This window comes from Ovis canadensis, chromosome X (genome assembly GCF_042477335.2).
Source record: "Ovis canadensis isolate MfBH-ARS-UI-01 breed Bighorn chromosome X, ARS-UI_OviCan_v2, whole genome shotgun sequence".
Lineage (NCBI taxonomy): Eukaryota > Metazoa > Chordata > Mammalia > Artiodactyla > Bovidae > Ovis > Ovis canadensis.
Window position 1 is genome coordinate 5,976,785 of NC_091727.1, and position 21,315 is coordinate 5,998,099.

Consider the following 21,315-nt stretch of genomic DNA (forward strand, 5'->3'; position numbering starts at 1 on the left):
TGGTCTTCTTAGTCTTTTTATTTAATTCTCTTTGATTCATCTGTGTGTTAGTCGCTCAGTCGTGTCTGACTCTTTAAAACCCCATGGACTGTAGCCAGCCAAGGCTCCTCTGTCCATGGGATTCTCCAGGCAGGAATACAGGAGTGGGTTGTCATTCCGTTCTCCAAATGACCATAATTTGTACAATAATTTGGATCTTCCAGTGGATGTGAGGGTTGTTTCATGCAATGAAATACGTCTCCTTTTCATGAGGCTTTCACAAACATGATTCTGTGGGAGGGTGATTATCTTGAGGTCCATGGAAAAGAGTTGGGAAAGTTCCTGTCTGTGCTGGAGTTTTCCAGACTGGTCCCTGAGCTTGTCATGTTGCAGACGAGATGACGAGGATTATGAGAGACAGGGCACACAGACAACCGGGCAATGCCGTGCAGAGTAGGTCACACCAGCTACTCAACAGGACTGGACCCACGGACGTCCCTTTTGCTTCTCCACTGCTACAGATTTCCTGTGTAACATTTCCAGATTCTTCTGTTATTCTGACCAAAACGCTACAGAGGCCAGAGCAAGAGTTGCTTCCCCAGTGATATGATCACCCACAAGTCTCCAAAGTGCCCCCCTACGAGGCCCGGCCCTGAGACATCTAAGGAGGGAATTTGGCCCCCTTTGTAACTTCTAAGAAACCGTCTGTAGTCTTTGAACTTACATGAAGACCGTCTCACACATCCATGGATTTAATAATCTTTCAGAGGCATTCTACTTAACAGTTCCACTGTTTACATGCACTGAAGGCGAATTTTGATGTTCTCTGTCAATTATCTTTCAGAATTTCCACAGTTTATTGTGATCCACACAGTCAAAGGCTTTGGCATAGTCAATAAAGCACAAGTAGATGTCTTTCTGGAACTCTCTTGCTTTTTCCATGATCCAGCAGATGTTGGCAACTTGATCTCTGGCTCCCTCTGCCTTTTCTAAAACCAGCTAGAAATCAGGAAGTTCACGGTTCATGTATTGCTGAAGCCTGGCTTGGAGAATTTTGAGCATTACTTTACTAGCATGTGAAATGAGTACATACCAGACCACCTGACCTGCCTCTTGAGAAACCTATATGCAGGTCAGGAAGCAACAGTTAGAACTGGACATGGAACAATAGACTGGTTCCAAATAGGAAAAGGAGTACGTCAAAGCTGTATATTGTCACCCTGCTTATTTAATTTCTATGCAGAGTACATCATGAGAAACGCTGGACTGGAAGAAACACAAGCTGGAATCAAGATTGCCAGGAGAAATATCAATAACCTCAGATATGCAGATGACACCACCCTTATGGCAGAAAGTGAAGAGAAACTCAAAAGCCTCTTGATGAAAGTGAAAGAGGAGAGTGAAAAAGTTGGCTTAAAGCTCAACATTCAGAAAACGAAGATCATGGCATCTGGTCCCATCACTTCATGGGCAATAGATGGGGAAACAGTGGAAACAGTGTCAGATTTTATTTTGGGGGGCTCCGAAATCACTGCAGATGGTGATTGCAGCCATGAAATTAAAAGATGCTTACTCCTTGGAAGAAAAGTTATGACCAACCTAGATAGCATATTCAAAAGCAGAGACATTACCTTGCCGACTAAGGTCCGTCTAGTCAAGGCTATGGTTTTTCCTGTGGTCATGTATGGATGTGAGAGTTGGACTGTGAAGAAAGCTGAGCACCGAAGAACTGATGCTTTTGAGCTGTGGTGTTGGAGAAGACTCTTGAGAGTCCCTTGGACTGCAAGGAGGCCCAACCAGTCCATTCTGAAGGAGATCAGCCCTGGGATTTCTTTGGAAGGAATGATGCTAAAGCTGAAACTCCAGTCCTTTGGCCACCTCATGCGAAGAGTTGACTCATTGGAAAAGACTCTGATGCTGGGAGGGACTGGGAGCAGGAGGAGAGGGGATGACCGTGGATGAGATGGCTGGATGGCATCACGGACTCGGTGGACGTAAGTCTGAGTGAACTCCGGGAGATGGCGATGGACAGGGAGGCCTGGTGTGCTGCAGTTCATGGGGTCGCAAAGAGTCGGACACGACTGAGCGACTGAACTGAACTGAACTGTCAATTATCTTGGATAATCCTCTTGGATTCGGTTGAAAAATATTACTGGTCTGAGTGCAAATGAGAGAACATTTGGCATCTGTACAAAAGGTCTCTTCTCACATGTTTCATCATCACTTACTAAGAATTGATGAGTTCAGTGGAATAAAGACAAAAATGCTTACAGGTGACAGAAAATGATGTCAGAGTAAGAAAACGTGTGTCAATCGCTCAGTTGTGTCCAACTCTTTGCGACCCAGTAGACTGTAGCCAGGCTCCTCTGTCCATGGAATCCTCCAGGCAAGAATACTGCAGTGGGTTGCCATCCCCTTCTCCAGGGGATCTTCCCCACCCAGGGAGCAAACCCAGATCTCCTGCGTGGCAGCCAGATTCTTTACCACCTGAGCCACCAGGGAAGCCCAACACATTCAAAGAAGGGCTCAGAAAAGCAGTGCACTCAGGGAAAATGCTGTTGGATGCACTGGATGAAGGGGAAAACACTTCTCTTTTAATCAATACTCTTTAGAATATTAATCAATTCTTATAAATCTCTCCTACATCCCCACCTCTTAGCTCAGAACTAAAGTTGTGTTTTCAGTACCCAACCTGTGCAACAAGCTAAGATCAACTTTCTTGTGGCCGATGGTAAAACGAAAATGAAACCCTACCAAGAGCGCCTAATGGTTCTTGGATGCTTTTTAAAAAGACACCATTGTCTTCATTTTGGTATAAAATGCAAGATGGTGGTAGTGGTGGTATAGTTGCTAAGTCATGTCAGACTCTCTGCGACCCCATGAGCTGTAGCCTGCCAGGCTCCTCTGCCCATGGGATTGCTTCAGGCAAGAATACTGGAGTGGGTTGCCATTACCGCACATTAAAATAATTAGTGTGGAAATCATGGGATGATGAACACAGACACATCGAATTCAGTAAAATAAGCAAATGGGCAAGAAGTCCCCTAAATAGGAGGTCTCAGTTTCTCCCTGAATCCCCTGTAGCTCAAATGGTAAAGACTGCAGGAGACCAGGGTTCGATCCCTGGGTTGGGCAGTTCCTCTGGAGAAGGAAATGGCAACACACTCCAGTATTCTTGCCTGAAGAATCCCTTGGACGGAGGAGCCAGGCGGGCTACAGTCCGTGGGGCCGCACAGATTTGGACGTGACAGAGCAACCAACACGCCTGCATACACTTTCTCCCTGGAAAACTGCACTTGGTATTTGCCAAGTTCATCAGAACTGCACACGAGCCAGACCTTAAGTACACAGCCTTTGCAGAGAGCAAGGGGCCAAAGGGTTCTCTCCTTGCTCCAGCCAGCACACACACACACATACACAGAGGCGGCTTCAGCGTGGGCCCCCAGAAATGAGTTCTCCATCGTCACCACCGCCGCCTCCCCACGTCCTCACCAATGAGCTGAGGGACCTTCCACGGCAGGGCAAACTCTTGACAACTGCTGAGGGTCTCCCAGACCCTCACCCCCACTTATATGCCTCCCCAGGCCCCACAAGCAGGATTAGTTTCACTTGGCAGATGAGACCCTCAGGTAGGCTGAAATTTACCCAAAATTGCACACAAAGAAGCATCAGAGGGCGGGCTAAGCTTTATCTCACAGGTGCTCTGTATCTCAGGGTAAAATTAAAAGATGACTAAGGCAGGGGCTCTAAATGTGCTTCCCTGCTAGGATTAACTGGGGGTTTCTAACACTCTGGAAATACCAAGGACAGAGCAGAGAGGGAAAATGCACATATACACACACACACACAAATATGCGTGTGTCTATATACAGACACACACACACACACAGATGCATGTAGATCATACATGGGGCTTTCCAGGCGGCACTAGTGGTAAAGAATCAACCTTCCAATGCAGGAAACCTGGGTTCGATCCCTGGGTCGGGAAGATCTCCTAGAGAGGGAAATGGCAACCCACTCCAGTGTTCTTGTCTGGGAAATCCCATGGAGGGAGGAGCCTGGAGGGCTACAGTCCATGGCGTCATAAAAGAGTTGGATATAACTGAACACACACACACACATAAATCATACATATGGAAATCAAAACGGCAGTTATAGTCCAGGAATCCTGACAAGAATGAGCAACACTGAGATACAGCTTGCACTACTGAACTTCAAGAATAAAAATAAAATTTTTCAGGCATGTAGGTAGAAAAGGCAAGTTGATTATGATGGGGAAAATAAGCTTTCTCTTGGGTTAATTTCTCTCTATCAAATTTAATGTGTGAAGCCAGTAGAAAAATATATAATACTAAATATATATATAGATATAACTATATAATAGCAAAGAATATATAATAGTATATAATATAAAATAATATTATACATATCATATAATATCAAATATATATAAATACTAAAGAATATAAAAAATAAAATGAACTCAACTGTTATTTAAATATACATGTGACAGAAATATTCTCAAAGACATAAAGACTCAGAGGATATAACACTCATGAGTCTTTCTTGCCAAACTATGCCATGGTAAAATTCAGCTGTTCCACAATTAACAGAGATAAAGAGTAGGCTGGCTAGCACAGCACCCCCTCCCCCAAATAAAGCATATACATACATGTGTATATGTAGCGCTTCCCAGGTGCTGCTAGTGGCAAATACCCACCTGCCAATGTAGGAAACTGAAGAGACACAGGTTCGATCCCTGGGTCGGGAAGATCTCCTGCAGGAGGGCCTGGCAACCCACTCCAGTATTCTTACCTGGAAAATTCCACGGACAGAGGAGCCTGGTGGGCTATAGTCCATGGGGCCGCAAAGAATCGGACACAATGGAAGTGGCTTAGTATGCGCATATATATTACGTGAGAAAACGAGTTTGTGCAAATCAATCTGGACTTCAGGTATAACAGAAGGCAGAATCTGTCATGAATCATCTCAAAGAAAACGGTGTCTTTTAAAAGACACCCAGACAGGATCAAATTTAGAAAGCCAGAAATACAGAAATTAGCATAAAAGAATTACTAATCATGTTCTCATCCACATATATGGGAAACCAAAATGGAAACACTGAAGGCAGGAAAAGAAGGGGACGACAGAGGATGAGATGGCTGGATGGCATCACCGACTCGACAGACATGAGTTTGAGCAAACTCCAGGAGTTGGTGATGGACAGGCAGGCCTGGTGTGCTGCAGTCCATGGGGTCGCAAAGACATGACTAAGCAACTGAACTGAACTGAGAATGGAAAAAAGTGTCAATGACAGTTTGTTTGTTTTTTTTTAAGAGGACATGATATAATAAATAAAACTAAAAATAATAGAGTATGTCTTTAACACTTTGGTGGCTTAGAAGGAATGGGGCAAGAAACCTTGAACTTAATGTTAGGACCCCTGTACTCAGGGCTGTGATGGATGGACTGCAGCAGGAAGATCCACAGCAAAACAGGCAGAAGCAACGGGCCCGTGGGGAGAAGTCCAGATTGAAACGAGGTGGCAGGTCTCGCATTAGAGCCACACAGGACGTACTCAACCCGTCCAGCCGCGGGTTCTGACAGCACATGTGGAATGCTGTCATCCAGAGAAGACCTGGGGGCAGGCCTGAGGCCCAGAGTTCTTCTGGGAAGCTGGTCACTGAGGTTCCTTCTGCCCAGCATGGACCAGAATGCAGACTCGCACAAGGGAACAGGGGCCAACAGTTTCGGAAGGGTGAGCCCTTCTTATCAGTGAGGGGTGGGTGGGAAGCCCTCCCTCCAATTCTTAAGTTTCCAGAAGCCTGCCAAGGGTCAACCTTTTAAGCAGGAATTTCTAAAGGCAGTTTTGCTATGGTTGACACCTCTGTGCAGGTCATCATGGCTATTTCCGGATGGTAGTCGTTGTTGAGTCGCCCAGTCGTGTCTGACTCTTTGTGACCCCATTGACTGCAGGGTGCCAGAATTCCCTGTTTGTCACCAACTCCCGGAGTTTGCTCAAACTCATGTCCGTTGTGTCAGTGATGCCATCCAACCATCTCATCCTCTGTCGCCCCCTTCTTCTCCTGCCCTCAATCTTTCCCAGCATCAGGGCCTTTTCAAATAAGTTGGCTCTTCCCATCAGGTGGCCAAAGTATTGAAGCTTCCGTTTCAGCATCTGTCCTTCCAATGAGTATTCAGGCTTGATTTCCTTTACGATGAACTGGTTGGATCTCCTTGCTGTCCAAGGGACTCTAAAAAGTCTTCTCCAACACCACAGTTGAAAAGAATCAACTCTTAGGCACTCAGTTTTCTTTATAGTCCAACTCTCACATCCATCCACGACTACTGGAAAAACCACAGCTTTGACTAGAATGGACCTTGCCAGCAAAGTGATGTTTTTGATTTTTAATACATTGTCTAGATTTGAGAATTTGGAATGAAGGTTAAGTTTCACTCTCTCGTGCAGTTTGTTTTACCAATGTTTGCTCATATACAATTTCCAATGATCATATACAATTTCTATTACAAATAAATACATTAACCTATTTAGACAAAACAACCCAAACTGCCAGCTGCATCTTTCAAAGAAGGCATCTAGTGACTAAGTATTCGTGAAATCGGAAAAAGAATTCTCAATTCAAACATTTCTAACCTGGGCTCGGAAATGCAATTATGAGTTGCTTAGAAACCCAGTTATATATCCTAATGGATTAAATGTGACGAACATTAAATTGCTTCCCAGGCAAACTAGACCATGGCCGTGAATGCTATCAAGTTAGGAGAAAATCAGAAACATGTATTTTAAGAACGCCACTTTCCTACTACTACTCTGATAAAAGTGACCGACCCTTACACTTTACCGGAGCCGTTCAGATAATGGTGCCCAGGTTGCCCAGGGCTGTGTTCCCTGAGAGCTCACACACATGCGGTGACCCCAGAGATGACTGAAAATGCACGCCTGGAGGCAGGCTCGAGTCCATGGGGCCCGGCCAGATGTTGACAGGTGCTTCTGAGTTGAGGAGAAAGAGACCAGAGTTTGAGGAGGCTGGGACTTCCCTGGTGGCACAGTGGATAAAAATCACCGCCTGCCAACGGCGGAGACACAGGTTCGATTCCCAGTCTGGGAAGATTCCCTGATGCTGCAGAGCAACTAAGCCCCAAGAGCCACAGCTAATTGAGCCCGTGCTCCAGAGCTCCTGAGCTGCAACTCTCAAGCCTGAGTGTTGCAGTGACTGAAGAAACGTGTGCCTGGCGCCCGTGCTCGGCCACGAGAGAAGCCACCACAATGAGAAATGGTGTGCATCACAAATAGAGAGTAGCTCCCACTGGCTGCAGGTAGAGCAGTTCAGTTCAGCTCAGTCACTCTTTCCCAGCCATCGGGGTCTTTTCCAATGAGTCAGTTCTTCGCATCAGGTGGCCAAAGTATTGGAGTTTCAGCCTCAGCATCAGTCCTTCCAATGGACACTCAGGACTGATTTGCTTTTGGATGGTCTGGTTGGATCTCCTGGCAGTCCAAGGGACTCTCAAGCATCTTCTCCACCATCGCAGTTCAAAAGCATCAATTCTTTGGCACTCAGCTTTCTTCACAGTCCAACTCTCACATCCATACATGACCACTGGAAAAACCATAGCCTTGACAAGACGGACCTTTGTTGGAAGTAGAGCAAAGTCTGCGCAAATCAATGAAGGCTCAGCCTAGCCAAAAGAGTTTGAGGAGGCTGAAATGTGTAGGTCCTGTGAGCAAAAAATCAGGAAGGATGGAACTGAACAAAGAAACCCAGATAGGTGTGAGGGACCCCCCGGGGTTGGGCTGAATACTGCTTTTTGAATGTGCACGTGGTGAAAGCTCACAAGAACTGCAGAAAGCACCAGAAGAGAAAGCGCCAGGGCAAAGCACACCTAGACTTCCAAGGAGCCTGCTGCTGCTGCTGCTAAGTTGCTTCAGTCGTGTGCAACTCTGTGTGACCCCATAGACGGCAGCCCACCAGGCTCCCCTGGCCCTGGGATTCTCCAGGCAAGAACACTGGAGTGGGTTGCCATTTCCTTCTCCAATGCATGAAAGGGAAAAGGGAAAGTGAAGTCGCTCAGTCATGTGTGACTCTTAGCGACCCCATGGACTGCAGCCTACCAGACTCCCCTGTCCATGGGATTTTCCAGGCCAGAGTACTGGAGTGGGGTGCCAGTGTCTTCTCCATCCAAGGAGCCTAGCACCTCCCATTCCAGCCGTCAGAGCAGAGAGGAAACAGAATACACACGACATCGGACAGAGTCCCAAGAGAAGTATCACTTTACTGCTCAGTGGCTCATTCATGTCTGACTCTGCAACCTCACGGCCTGTAGCCTGCCAGGCTCCTCTGTCCATGGGATTCTCCAGGCATGCATACTGGAGTTCAGTGCCATTTCCTTCTCTAATCACCTTAGTAACGGGGACACATGAGCCCCGGGAAAAGGCTGCTCTGACTCAGCACTAAGAAAGTTTAAAAGCAAGTCTCTGCAGGAGAAACTGATGTCAAGCAACTCTCTCCATGCCAGAAGAGTCTAATGCTTTTCACAGAAATACAGCAGAATTGAGAACACGCAAAAGTGACATCTAGTCAAAAGATCAGCTGGTGTGCAAAGAAGCAGGAAACTATGACACGCAAGCAAAATGGAACTAGAAAGTCTAAAGGTGATGTCATTGGCAGAAAAAGACATGAGAAGAAAAAGACATGAGAGGATATTATAAATATGCTCCGTATACCTTAGGAATATACAAGAAAACATGGACACAGAGAAAAGAGAAACAGAAGATGAGAGAAGGACCTGCATGAGGCTTGCAGAAGCAAAGATGGAAACACAAAAAATATACCAGATAGGATTTTAAAAGTGTCAGACGTTGCAGAAGAAAAGATTCCCTGATGGGAACTTGAAGTCACAACAATGAAAATTATCAAAATGAAGCAGAGAGTGGGTGTAGGTGGGGAAATGAACACCACCACCAACAACAAAAAAAAACAAGATCAGAGAGTCTCTGATGAGAAGACCATATAAATCTATCATATTTATAATCAGGTCGCCAGAAGACACGACATGGAGGGTGTTAAAAAAAAAAAACTTGATGAAAAGTATAAGCCTACAATTAGAAGAATCTTACTCACCTCAAACAGAAGACATATAAAGTCTACCCCATCAAGGTATACCATAACCATATTACAATCAGGTACAGAAAAAAAAGAAGTGAAAAGCATACAGTGAGAGGGCTTCCTTGGTGGTCTGGTGGTTAAGAATCTGTCTCGCAATGCAGGGGACGCAGGTTCGATCCCTGGTCGGGGACCTAAGATCCTACATGCCTTGAGACAACTAGCCCTGTGCACAGCTAGACAGGTCGCATGCCTCAGCTACGTAGCCAGTGCTCCGAAATGAAGACCCAGCACAGGCGAAAGAAAGAAAAAAAAAAAAAGAAAGAAGGAAAACTGTAAGAACAAATACATCACTTCAAGTTTAAAAAAAAAAGGCAGAAAAATAAAAAGATAATTTATATACAGCTTAAAAAAAAGGCAAGTCAGAAAATTTTCAGAAAATATTCAAGACAAAAGTAAATGAAGAGCTATTTTTAAATCACTAAATTTTTTAAAGAAATTATTAATATTTCACTGGAATTCCATACCCCATTCAAATACCTTTCATTTGGGGACAGAGACAAGGCAACAATTGTAACTCTGCATTTTAAATGATGAAAAGAGTGAGGGTTCCCCCTGCCACCTTAAAACACCTTTATGAGTCATTGCATACTTTCTTTCTATGGAATACCAGAGAGGATAATGGCAAGACTTCATCAAGTCGGCAGGTGACACAAAGTGAGCACTTACATGGAACCCCAGGATCTGTGAGGAGCATCCGCACACACACTTGCTTGTCCCTGACCAGCCTCACTGGGACACACGGACCCTGATGCCCATGGCCCACACCTGCTGGGTCAGGATCTGCACTTTAGCAAAAAACAAACGAAAAAACAAAAAACTCCAGGTGACGTGTGTGCAGCAGGACCCAGTCTGGTCCCTGGAAGCTGCATGGAGAAGCCGTCTCTCTCTCATCTCTGCAACTGAAACGTGATTCAAAGCCCTCACCTCTGACTCCAGAAATCTGGGCTTTTCCCCAGCGCATCTCCCGCTACACACTCCTGTTCGTCTCCCCTTGGCATGTATTCAAGCCTTTCCAGGGTGAGAACACACAGGAACCGTCTCCCCAGAATGAAAGCCCCTGACCACAGCCCCTTGTTTCTCGTCTTTCCCACCCAGACAGTCTTGGGAAGGAAGTTAAAACTTAGGAACAGACTTGTGTGCGTTTGCTGTGCATTTCCTTCTGTGTGTGCATACTGACTAGTGATCCCTGGAGGGTCAGATGGTAAAGAATCTGTTTGCAATCTGGGAGACAGGGGGTTCAGTCCCTGGGTTGAGAAGATCCCCTGGAGAAGGGCATGGCAACACACTGTAGTATTCTTCCCTGGAGAATCCCATGGGCAGAGGAGCCTGGCGGGCTACCATCCATGGGGTTGCAAACAAGTTGGATGTGATTAAACAGTGGACACTTTCACGTCTCTACTGTTCAGTGGGACTTTATCAAGGAATCTTCAAAGCAATGACCTTGTACTTCGCCTTCATCATAAAAACACCTACTATCTACCCCTTCTCTGTTATGTCCTGTCACTGTTTAAGTGCTTTGATGTATGTTTTATCATTTACTTAAATTAGCTTTAGCAATTTCCAAGACATTCCACTCCTCATGTGGCTACCCGCCTAGTCCTTCTTCTCAGACAGGTAAGTCTTTAAATCATTCCAAATAGCCTCCAGTCTCAGTCTGTTCCAAATTTTCAAACCTCATCAGTTCTCCTCAACAGAGTCTCGTATAATTCTATACTCCCCAGTGCCACATAAAAGTTCACTGAAAATTGAGCCTCACTGCTCGGGGAGAAAAATAAAAAATAAAAAATAAAAAAGACTATATTCCATGGAGGACATGTTCCACCCAGTGAATAATTCACCCAATGACAACAAAACATCATTCACTATTCTTGATATCCTCATTTTGCAGGACTGTGAAACTGGTTCTAATGAGGACAGCTTCTTTTATAAAGCAATGGTAAAGGAAATCTCATAGCGATTATAAAATTCTTCTCCATTCCGTGAACCGTTTCAGTTCCATGACTTCCACCCCAAGTTGAAAACTTGGACCAAATCTGCACCTTACCCAAAGATCACGACCCAGAATCTCTCGCCCACACGTTTCTTTACTATAAAAATATAAAAGGTAAACGTCCAGCATTTGTAAAAATAAAACCTTATTCGTTGTAGTAATAGGAGCTAATACTTTCAGAAAATGTGCAGGTCCTCCTAGCCACCACTGCCGTCAGCAAACCACTCCCTTACACCAACAAAAGAACACTTCCACGCATCCCCCTTTACACCCACCCATGCCTGGAAGCTGGGCCCACGTGCCTTCAGTCCAGTTCAGTTCAGTCGCTCAGTCGTGTCCAACTTTCTGCGACCCCATGGACCGCAGCACGCCAGGCCTCCCGGTCCATCACCAACTCCCACAGTTTACCCAAACTCACGTCCATGAAATGTTCTTATAGCCCCCCTCCTCTCTGCAAGTCGCCCGCCCACCCCTCTGGAGCACATCCAGCAAGCTTTCTCTGCAGCCACCTTCTAACTCTGCCCTTATGAAGGGTGCCCATGTCCTGTGCATCACAGCACCCAGTGATCAATTTTCAGACCTCCCCCGTCTTGCAGACACAGTCCATTACTGCTTCCTTCAGGGGATTTCCCTGGTAGCTCAGATGGGAAAACAATCTGCAATGCAGGAGACCCAGTTTTATCCCTGGGTCGCAAAGATCTTCTGAAGAAGGGAAAGGCTACCCACGCCAGTATTCCATGTGCCTAGAGAATTCCATACACAGACCATGGGGTTGCAAAGAGTTGGACATGCTGCTGCCGTTGCTGCTAAGTCATGTCAGTTGTGTCCGACTCTGAGCGACCTCATCGACGACAGCCCACCAGGCTCCTCTGTCCCTGGGATTCTGGACATGACTGAATGACTGATAGTTTTCTTGAAAAACTGTTGCTGTGTGTCCTTTAGACCTCCACCTTGGACTTTCTCCTCTGGGAGCACAGAGTCGCAGCCACTGGACCACCAGGGGAAGCTCAACCTTCTCCCATCTTAACAGCTTCCCTTAGTCCACTGTGGTGTTAGAGAAGCCTCTTGGACTGCAAGGAGATCCAACCAACTAACTTATTCTAAAGGAAATCAGTGCTGAATATTCATTGGGAAGACTCATGCTGAAGCTCCAATACTTTGGCCACCTGATGTGAAGAACCAACTCATGGGAAAAGACCCTCAAGCTGGGAAAGATTGAAGGCAGGAGAAGGGGAGGACAGAGGATGAGATGGTTGGATGGCATCACCAACGTGATGGACACGAGTTTGAGTAAGCTCTGGGAGTTGATGACGGACAGGGAAGCCTGGTGTGCTGCAGTCCATGTGGTCGCAAAAAGTCTGACACGACTGAGCAACCGAACTGAACTTACTCCACTTGCTGGTTTTCCTAGGCTCCCATCCTTATACTACTGCGGTTCAGGGCATAATCCAGGGAGCTCCTGTCTTTCTACCACTTCATCCAGCTTCATGATTTTAAATACCGTCTATCCACCATGATGTCTGCATTTCCAGCCTGATCTCTCCCCTCAACTGCAGACTCATGGATTGCTGGTGTGCCCATAATGCGTCTCAAGTGGAAGTACGGTTTGCGTCTCAGACACAGTATGTACAAACTTTCAGTATATCAGTTCAGTTCATTCACTCAGTCGTGTCTGACTCTTTGCAACCCCATGAACCGCAGCATGCCAGGCCTCCCTGTCCATCACTAACTCCCAGAGTCCACCCAAACCCATGTCCATTGAGTCAGTGATGCCATCAAACCATCTTATCCTCTGTCGTCCCCTTCTCCTCCTGCCCTCAATCTTTCCCAGCATCAGGGTCTTTTCGAGTGAGTCAGCTCTTCGCATCAGGTGGCCAAAGGATTGGAGTTTCAGCTTCAGCATCAGTCCTTCCAATGAACATTCAGGACTGATTTCCTTTCGGATGGACTGGCTGGATCTCCCTGCTGTCCAAGGGACTCTCAAGAGTCTTCTCCAGCACCACAGTTCAAAAGCATCAGCACCAAACCCCACCTGCACATGACCCTTCACAGGGATGTTCTAGTCAGGTCAGCTACTGTTCTGATACACTGAAGCCAAAGACTGCTAACGTGCAGCAAATTCTATGGGCCGATCCGCTGTCTCATGCACACACCTGGGCCAGATTATATAATTTTATCTGTTTAGCTCTCATCCATTTCTTTCAGTACCTTTAACTCTTACAGAAACACACCCAGACAGGTGAGGGCTCTGTCTGAATTCCTCAAGTGATGCACATTTACTTAACACCCCAGATCAGAAGACAACAAAACAGGGTTGTGGGGGAGCGGAAGAAAGACAAGGTCTGCTGGCAAGAAGTGGGGTGTGATGAACACCACAGTTTTGGAGTCTGATGAACACCACACTTTTGGGGGTCTCTTTCCAGTCATGCTGGAATATCCCAAGGCCAAGGAGACCCTGAAGTTAGTGAGGAACCTTGCTCTTCCTTTAATTCCTTGAAGGACCTTGAATGAACTCTGATTTTGCACCCGCAAAGCTTCCTTCTCATTTGAGAGCAAGTCTCTGAACACACTAATGGTTGGGACAATGACTTTACCTAAGAGGCTCATTCTGTACTTTCTGCTGAGGGACGGAAAACTCTTGTCTTCCACTCTGGGCATTGTGACATGGAGCAGGTTAGACAGAGGTGCCTGGGGACAGAGGGTGGCGGGAAAGAAACGTAACTAGAAATCAAACGCCCTTGATTTTACATCTCATTTCTCTGCCTCTCAGCAATGTCATCTCATTTTCTCCTTGCGTGTCAGCTTCATTGTCCACAAAGTTCATCTAGCGAAATTCAGACGTAACTTCTCCTGAGAATTGCCATGAAAATCAAATGGAGTGAGATGGAAAAAAATATTTTGAAAATCAGAAAGCACAAAGAAATCAATCAATGTTGCTGTCTGTGGCAATGCGCCAGCCTCGTTTTGGTTCCTATTTTTACCCTGACGAGGACCGGATCACCAGGCAGACCGAACGTCAAGTTCAATACCAACCAGGGACGCTTCTCTCACTGACTCACACGTGATGTAGGTGAGCTCTCAGCTTTCTAAGACCCCTGGTGCACAGTTCAGATGGCCAGTGTTGACTGTCAGCTGACATCCGGCTAGACTGGGCATGTTAGGAAGTCAAAAGCATCACAGGCAAAGGTGGGAGGTGTATCGTCACCAAGAAGGCCCTGTGTAAACTATGATGTATCCTGCGCCATCAAAAGTAAGGCAACAACAGCTCTAACGCAGATGATTATCTTACCTACTGTTAGCAAGGAAAAAAGATGCTTTCTCTTATAATTTAAGATTCCATCAATCGTAAGAAAGAACATTTAAACGTAGGAAGACATGCGTTTTATGACTAGTAAGACAAACTTTCATAATTTATCATGGTTCTTAGGATTTTATAACAGCAAGAGGAAGGGAATAATAGCTAATAAACTAAAGCAACAAAGTACAATCTATCCATGTTCCTATTGTGGGGAAAAAAAAAAACCACATTTCATAACACTTGAGAAATCATCCGTTAAGACCCACAGAAAGTGTCCTGAAAGAATCCTGTCCTAATACATTTAGCTTTTTTTTGTTTAAAAAATAAGATTGCTAGCTTTGCCTGTAGCCTGAAATGGTAGCAAAAACAGAACGGTATCCATAATCAAATGAGAAGTTGAAAGGGTCAATACATGAGAAGGTGATGAATCGGTTCTAGGGATGTTATTTTATACATACATACATACATACATACATACATACATATATATATATATATATATATATATATATATATATGCGCCCCTGGGGGCTTCCCTGGTGGTCCAATAGTTAACAGTTCGCCTACCGATGCAGGGGTCATGGGTTCCGTTCCCTGAGCCTGAGCTCCGGGGCTGCATGCTGCAACTAGTAAAGCCCACACGTCTCCAGCCCATGCTCTGCAACAAGAGAAGCCACCGCAATGAGCCTACACCACACTGCAACAAACAGTATTTTCTCCTCGCTGCTGCTAGTGAACCCCGGTGCCCAGCAATGAAGACCTAGCAGAGCCAAAAAGCAAACAAATAAGATGCCCCTGAAAATCTTTTCCATGCAGGATAGTTCTAAGACCAAACTTACCAAGAACAATGGTTTATGTTTAGACATGGGTGCTGGTGATACAGATGAAGACAGGATGCAGTCTGACTGGGTAGGGGGGTTATGTGGGTATCATGACGCCTTGTGGTTCCTCTTCCCTGCTGGCTCAGAAGACGGTAAAAGCATCTGCCTACAATGCGGGAGACCCTGGTCTGATCCCTGAGTTGGGAAGATCCCCTGGAGAAGTGAATGGCAGCCCCACTCCAGGACTCTTGCCTGGAAAATCCCACGGACGGAGGAGCCTGGCCGGCTACAGTCCACTGGGTTGCAAAGAGTCAGACAGGACTGAGTGACTTTGCTCAGAAAGTGGGACATACTTTCTGGGAACGGTCAGATTTTCGATAAAGATTCAGCTTTATGGACCACACGACATGTCACAACTACCCAACTCTGCTCTTGCAACACAAAAGCAGTTGTATACATTAAAAAAAAAAAAAAAACCTGTTCTGACTACGTTCCAATAAAACCTGATTTATAAAAGCAAAGGACAGACTGGGTTTTGCTCTTCAGGATGTGGTTTGCAAGGTCACGCCTTTGAAGATAAAGCTTGGACCGCATAGACGGAAGAGCTACAAGTGAATACATTAAATCAAGCGTCTCTAACTGTCTAGTTGTTTCTGCTGTAGAAGCCTAAAATCTGGAGTCGTCCTGGGTTCGGACTCTTAGAAAGGGAAAGCTTAGGTTCTTGACAATATGGAACCTGGATACCTTCTCAACACAAAATGTAATAACCAGAAGGATGGACAGGTCTTCTCAATGAATGCCTAGCCTTGAAAACACTGTGGGAGGGGGGTTCATGTTTGGGAACGCATGTAAGAATTAAAGATTTTAAAATTTAAAAAAAAAATAAAAAAATTAAAAAAAAAAAAAAAGAAAACACTGAACCAGGAATGAGTCCTTCCAGGATTCAGTCTCTTTAAGCAAAAGTCAGACATTTATTAGCACAATAAAACAGGAGCAAAAACAAAAAACAACCCACAGGAATAAGAACAATCAAAGCAACTAAAGTTGAATATTAAGGCTTGAGCTTTTGGACCATTGGGCTGGGAGCTCTCTACAAAGTTCCTCATGTTAAGTAGCCTCTCTTTTCCCCACCTTTCAAGTTTCAACAAACCTTTCTGCCACAGCATACCACAATTTGGACACACATCCCATTTTTTTAAAAAATATTTATTTTTGGCTGTGCTGGGTCTTTGCTGCCTCACGGGCTTGCTTAGTTGCGCCTAGCGGGACCCAACACTAATTGTAGAGGGCAGGCTCCCAGTCTCATTTTAATAAACCAGACGTGGTTCAGAAGCCCCCACGGTTATTTGAGACAGAACGAGATTCACAGAAGCCCACTCCTGCCGCTGCTAAGTCACTTCAGTCGTGTCTGACTCTGTGCGACCCCAGAGACGGCAGCCCACCAGGGGGGATTCTCTAGGCAAGAACACTGGAGTGGGTTGCCATTTCCTTCTCCAGTGAAAGGTGGAAGTGAAGTTGCTCAGTCGTGTCCGACTCTTAGCAACCCCATGGACTGCAGCATGTCTGAAATTGCACGGAGAAAGGTTTCAAATGACCTTCAGTTGTATTTCCTGTTTCAGGGATCTGACATAAACCTACTACCCCAGACTCAGGGATGTTAACAGATAATGCGTTTCTCAAGCGAATAGCACATCTTGTTTCTCTAGAATTGACAGCAGCACGTTTTTCTTCCTATGGATGTGTGGTCTGGGTGCAGAATCGAACACAAAATAAAACCAGAGTGCACGTTCCAGAACATAGGGCATGCAGAGGCGGCCTCACGCCCCTGGTCTTTGCACACATGCATTGGTTTGCTTTACTGCTCCACTTCTGATCAGGGAGCTCTGTGCTGCGTCTCGAGACCTGAATCTCCTCCTTTTACCTGCTTCTGTATTAGACACACATTTCCCTGGTGGCTCAGTCCATAAAGAATCCACCTGCAATGCAGGAGAGCCAGGTTCGATCCCCGGGTCGGGAAGATCCCCTGGAGAAGGACCTGGCAACCCACTCTGGTATTCGTGGACTGCAGCCCGCCAGGCTCCTCTGCCCATGGAATCACAAGAGTTGGACATGACTTAGTGATCAGACCGCCAACTCTCAATTAAACACGGAACAGAGTGGGCCTCACTGGGTCACAGCCTATCTGACGTCCTCACCTCCCGTGTGTGTGTGTGTGTGTGTGTGTGTGTGTGTATACTTCTAATCAACACAACACGGCTGAGGTTAAGCACTGTCACTGCTGAGATTATGTTGTGTTCGATAAAATTCTGTGTCAGCAGGCTGGAGATCAGGATGCTACTGCCAGTCTTAAGAGAAAAGCTCTTTTGTGATCTGTTGCTGAAGGGGGCCACACAGGGAGGTACCAGGCACCTCCCAGGAGCTCAGAGTGGACCCCAGCCACCCATCATCAATGCAACAGGCCCACAGTCTCATCACTGCAAGGAAATGGATCCTGCCAATGACTGCGATGAGTTTAGAGCACACTTCTCCCACAGTCGAGCCCCTAGATGAGAAGGGACCCCAGGCAATACCTTGACTGCAATCACGACAGATGTGGGGCAGACAGTGCAGTTAAGCTCTACCCAAGCTCCTGACCCAAAGAAACAGTGGGATGAGATACTGGTGCTCATGAACAGAATGTTAGAGTTCTAATTAAAAAAAAAAATACGCAACAGGCAACAGAAAAAGTTTATAGCACAGAGAACTGTAGTCAGTATCTTGTAATAACCTATGATGGAAAATAATATGAAAAATGATGCACGTGTTTAAGTATAACTGAATCATTTGGGAACCTGAAACACTGTAAGTCAAGTATACGTCAATAAAATATATATATTAAAGAAAAAAAAACCAGCCAGTGAACAAAACAAGATTTGGGTGTGGATTCAGCCAGTTAAGTTTGAGGGTGATCTGTTATGAGACAAGGGGCATGCAATATAAACACATATTCTACTGAGGGTTTCTCAGGTGGTAAAGAATCCACCTGCCAATGCAGGAGACCTGGGTTCAATCCCCGGGTTGGGAAGATCCCCTGCAGAAGGGAAAGGCTACCCACTCCAGTCTTCTGGCCTGGAGAATCCCGTGGACTGTATAGTCCATGGGGTTGCAAAGAGTCAGACACGACTGAGCGACTTTCACATTCACTTTCTGGGTGTCTGCAGTGGGTGAGCCCAAAGGCTTGAAAATTTCCAGCCTCCACTCTTGCACAGTTCACGCACAACTCTGATGACCTTCACGTCCATCAGAACGTCAGATGGTACTGGGAACGTGAATGTATCTCATGGACCTTAAAACTGCAGGGGCTGTTACGATGCCAGGTCCACAGGCATGTCTTCAGGACAGAGTCTGCGTGCCCTCTGAGGTTAAACTCAGGCAACAGGACCGTACTCACAAGGTGGGGGGAGGGCTTGGGGGAGGACCAGACCGCTGTGATCATCTGGAACAGCTCGGAAGTTCTGATCGGCCCTGGTTCCACCTGGAGCAGACCTGCAGCAGGGTCTCCCTCTGAGACCACTCAGGCACATCTCTGCTTCCCTCCCCACCCCTCCACGGTGGTGCTCTGGTTCCCATGTAGGCCCAACTCACGTCCTCGAGGCCCCAGTGGGCTTTCTGACTCCCCCTACACTGAGTGGCACTGTGTGGTCAGACTGTCTGCTTCACAGCAGGGCCCCTGGTCTGCCATGGAGAATTGTTCTTGTTCAGTTGCTAAGTCATGTCTGACTCTTTGGAACCCCATGGACTGCAGCACGCCAGGCGTGTGGACTGCAGCACACCAGGCTTCCCTGTCCTTCACCATCTCCTGGAGTTTACTCAAACTCATGTCCATTGAGTTGGTGATGCCATCCAGCCATCTCATCCTCTGTCGTCCCCTTCTGCTCCCACCTTCAATCTTTCCCAGCGTCTGGGTCTTTTCAAATGAGTCAGCTCTTCGCATCAGGTGGCCAAAGTACTAGAGCTTCAGCAGCACTCCTTCCAATGAATCTTCAGGGCTAATTTCCTTTGGGATGGACTGGTTGGATCTCAGGCACTCTGAAGTCTTCTCCCTGCCCTGGAGGATAGAGTGCCACAAAGCAGCACCTTCTTTCTTTGGCACAAGCAGTGACTCTAGACAGCAGGTGCCCAGGACAGGAGTGCTCTGTTATCTAACTGAGAGCAAAGGGAAAGGAAGGTGCCTTCTGCAGGAAAATGTGGGCCAGTCTCAGCCTGGGGGTGTGGCCAGCCCAGAGGAAGATCAAATGATCTGAGAACCCCACCACTCATAAAACATGGGTGAAGTGAAGTGAACTGAAAGTCACTCAGTTGTGTCCAACACTTTGCAACCTCATGGAGTGTCCATGGAATTCTCTAGGCCAGAATACCAGATGGGGTAGCCTTTCCCTTCTCCAGGGGATCTTGGTCACCCAGGAATCAAACCCAGGTCTCCCGCATTGCAGGAGGATCCTTTACCAGCTGAGCCACCAGGGAAACCCATAAAACGCGAGGCTCCTTCCAAAAGGCACGAGCATTCCAACCTCATGCCAAGAGCCACCCAGAGAAGAGTCATCATGTGAGGCCATTTTTTTAAAATTTATAGTAAAAAACAAAATTATTTTCCTGCCTAATTAACAATGGTAGCAGTGAGTGGCAAGGCTTTAAGCGCATGGAAAGTCACTTCAGTCGTGTGAATACACCACGGACTGTAACCTGCCAGGCTCCTCTGTCCATGGGATTTTCCAGCTTAAGAATACTGGAGTGGGTTGCCATTCCCTTCTCCAGGGGATCTTCCCGACCCAGGGATCGAACCCGAGTATCTTAAATCTTTTGCGTTGGCAGGCGAGGTTCTTGACTAATAGTGCCACCTGGGCTTTTAGAAGTCTCAACAATTTTGTTGACTGTGAATTTAAACACACAAACACACACACACACACACACACACACACACACACACACACCCCAGAAGTAAACTGAGCCTCCCTGCCCCAGAAGGACACGATGCCCTCCCTGGATGCCCAGGACTCCTTGGTCCACAGCTCGGCCTGTGGCCGCATGCACACCCCTTACCTCGCAGAAGCTCTGGCACTGCTGCTTTCGCAGGTCCCAGGACACCTTGCAGGGCTCCAGGCACTGGGAGAGAGAACGGTGAAGAACCAATCAGTGGATACAAGGGACAAACAAGGCCCCTAAGGAAAGGTCCCCACTGTGCCCGCCCCAGACGTTCCAGGGCCAGCGTTTCTGAGTGACTCTGGAGATCCAGCTAAACCGCACCCCATCTCAAATATGCATCCTGGGAAGCCGATGGGATTCCTTGCAAAAGACCCTGATGCTGGGAAAGATTGGAGGCAGGAGGAGAAGGGGATGACAGAGGATGAGATGGCTGGGTGGCATCACTGACTCGACGGACATGAGTAAACTCTGGGAGTTGGTGATGAACAGGGAGGCTTGGCGTGCTGCAGTCCATGGGGTTGCAGAGAGTCAGACACAACTGAGCGACTGAACTGAACTGAACTCTTAAATATGATTTATACACATGATTTAGTAAATCAAAGATAATAGCCAGGATCCATTGTTCAGCAACAATTTTAATAAGAAATAATAATATTATGGAATAAACAAGGTATATATACATATAAAGGCACTTTGCTATATATATGTAGTACTACTTATATAACACATAAAATATACATTATCTATATATCAAAATGAAGAAGAGGTAACAGTCAGGCCTCATGATTGAAATCAAAATGATACTTTCATATAAATGCATATGATTCTCAAAATATATTTTAATACAAGTTAATTAACTTATCCATTATTAAATATTCATTATGTCCGGTTAAGTGCCCGTTATCTAAATGTTGGTATGCTCATGGCTCCCATAAGCTCATGATTATCTCAGAGCTTTCATATATTCAAAACTGCACATACGAAAACTAACCACTGGTGGTATCAAGTGTCAATCTGTCATAGGACTGCTCTCAATGCGTGATCAGTGACCAGCAACAGGAGCGTCACCTTGCTGGTTAT

The 21,315-nt window shown here is 46.2% G+C and overlaps 1 protein-coding gene across 6 annotated transcripts in view; it reads right to left on the bottom strand.

Moving 5' to 3' along the window:
- ANOS1 (anosmin 1) overlaps nt 1-21,315 on the bottom strand; it is a 222,339-nt gene that overhangs the window by 72,192 nt on the left and 128,832 nt on the right. For all 6 annotated transcript variants that reach the window (XR_011253673.2, XR_011253672.2, XM_069573507.2 and 3 more), the window contains exon 3: nt 20,353-20,415. Coding sequence is in view for 4 of the 6 variants with exons in the window: in XM_069573507.2 (XP_069429608.1) it covers nt 20,353-20,415 (63 nt within the window). In the remaining 2 variants the exon portion in view is untranslated. The remainder of the gene's footprint in view (nt 1-20,352; nt 20,416-21,315) is intronic.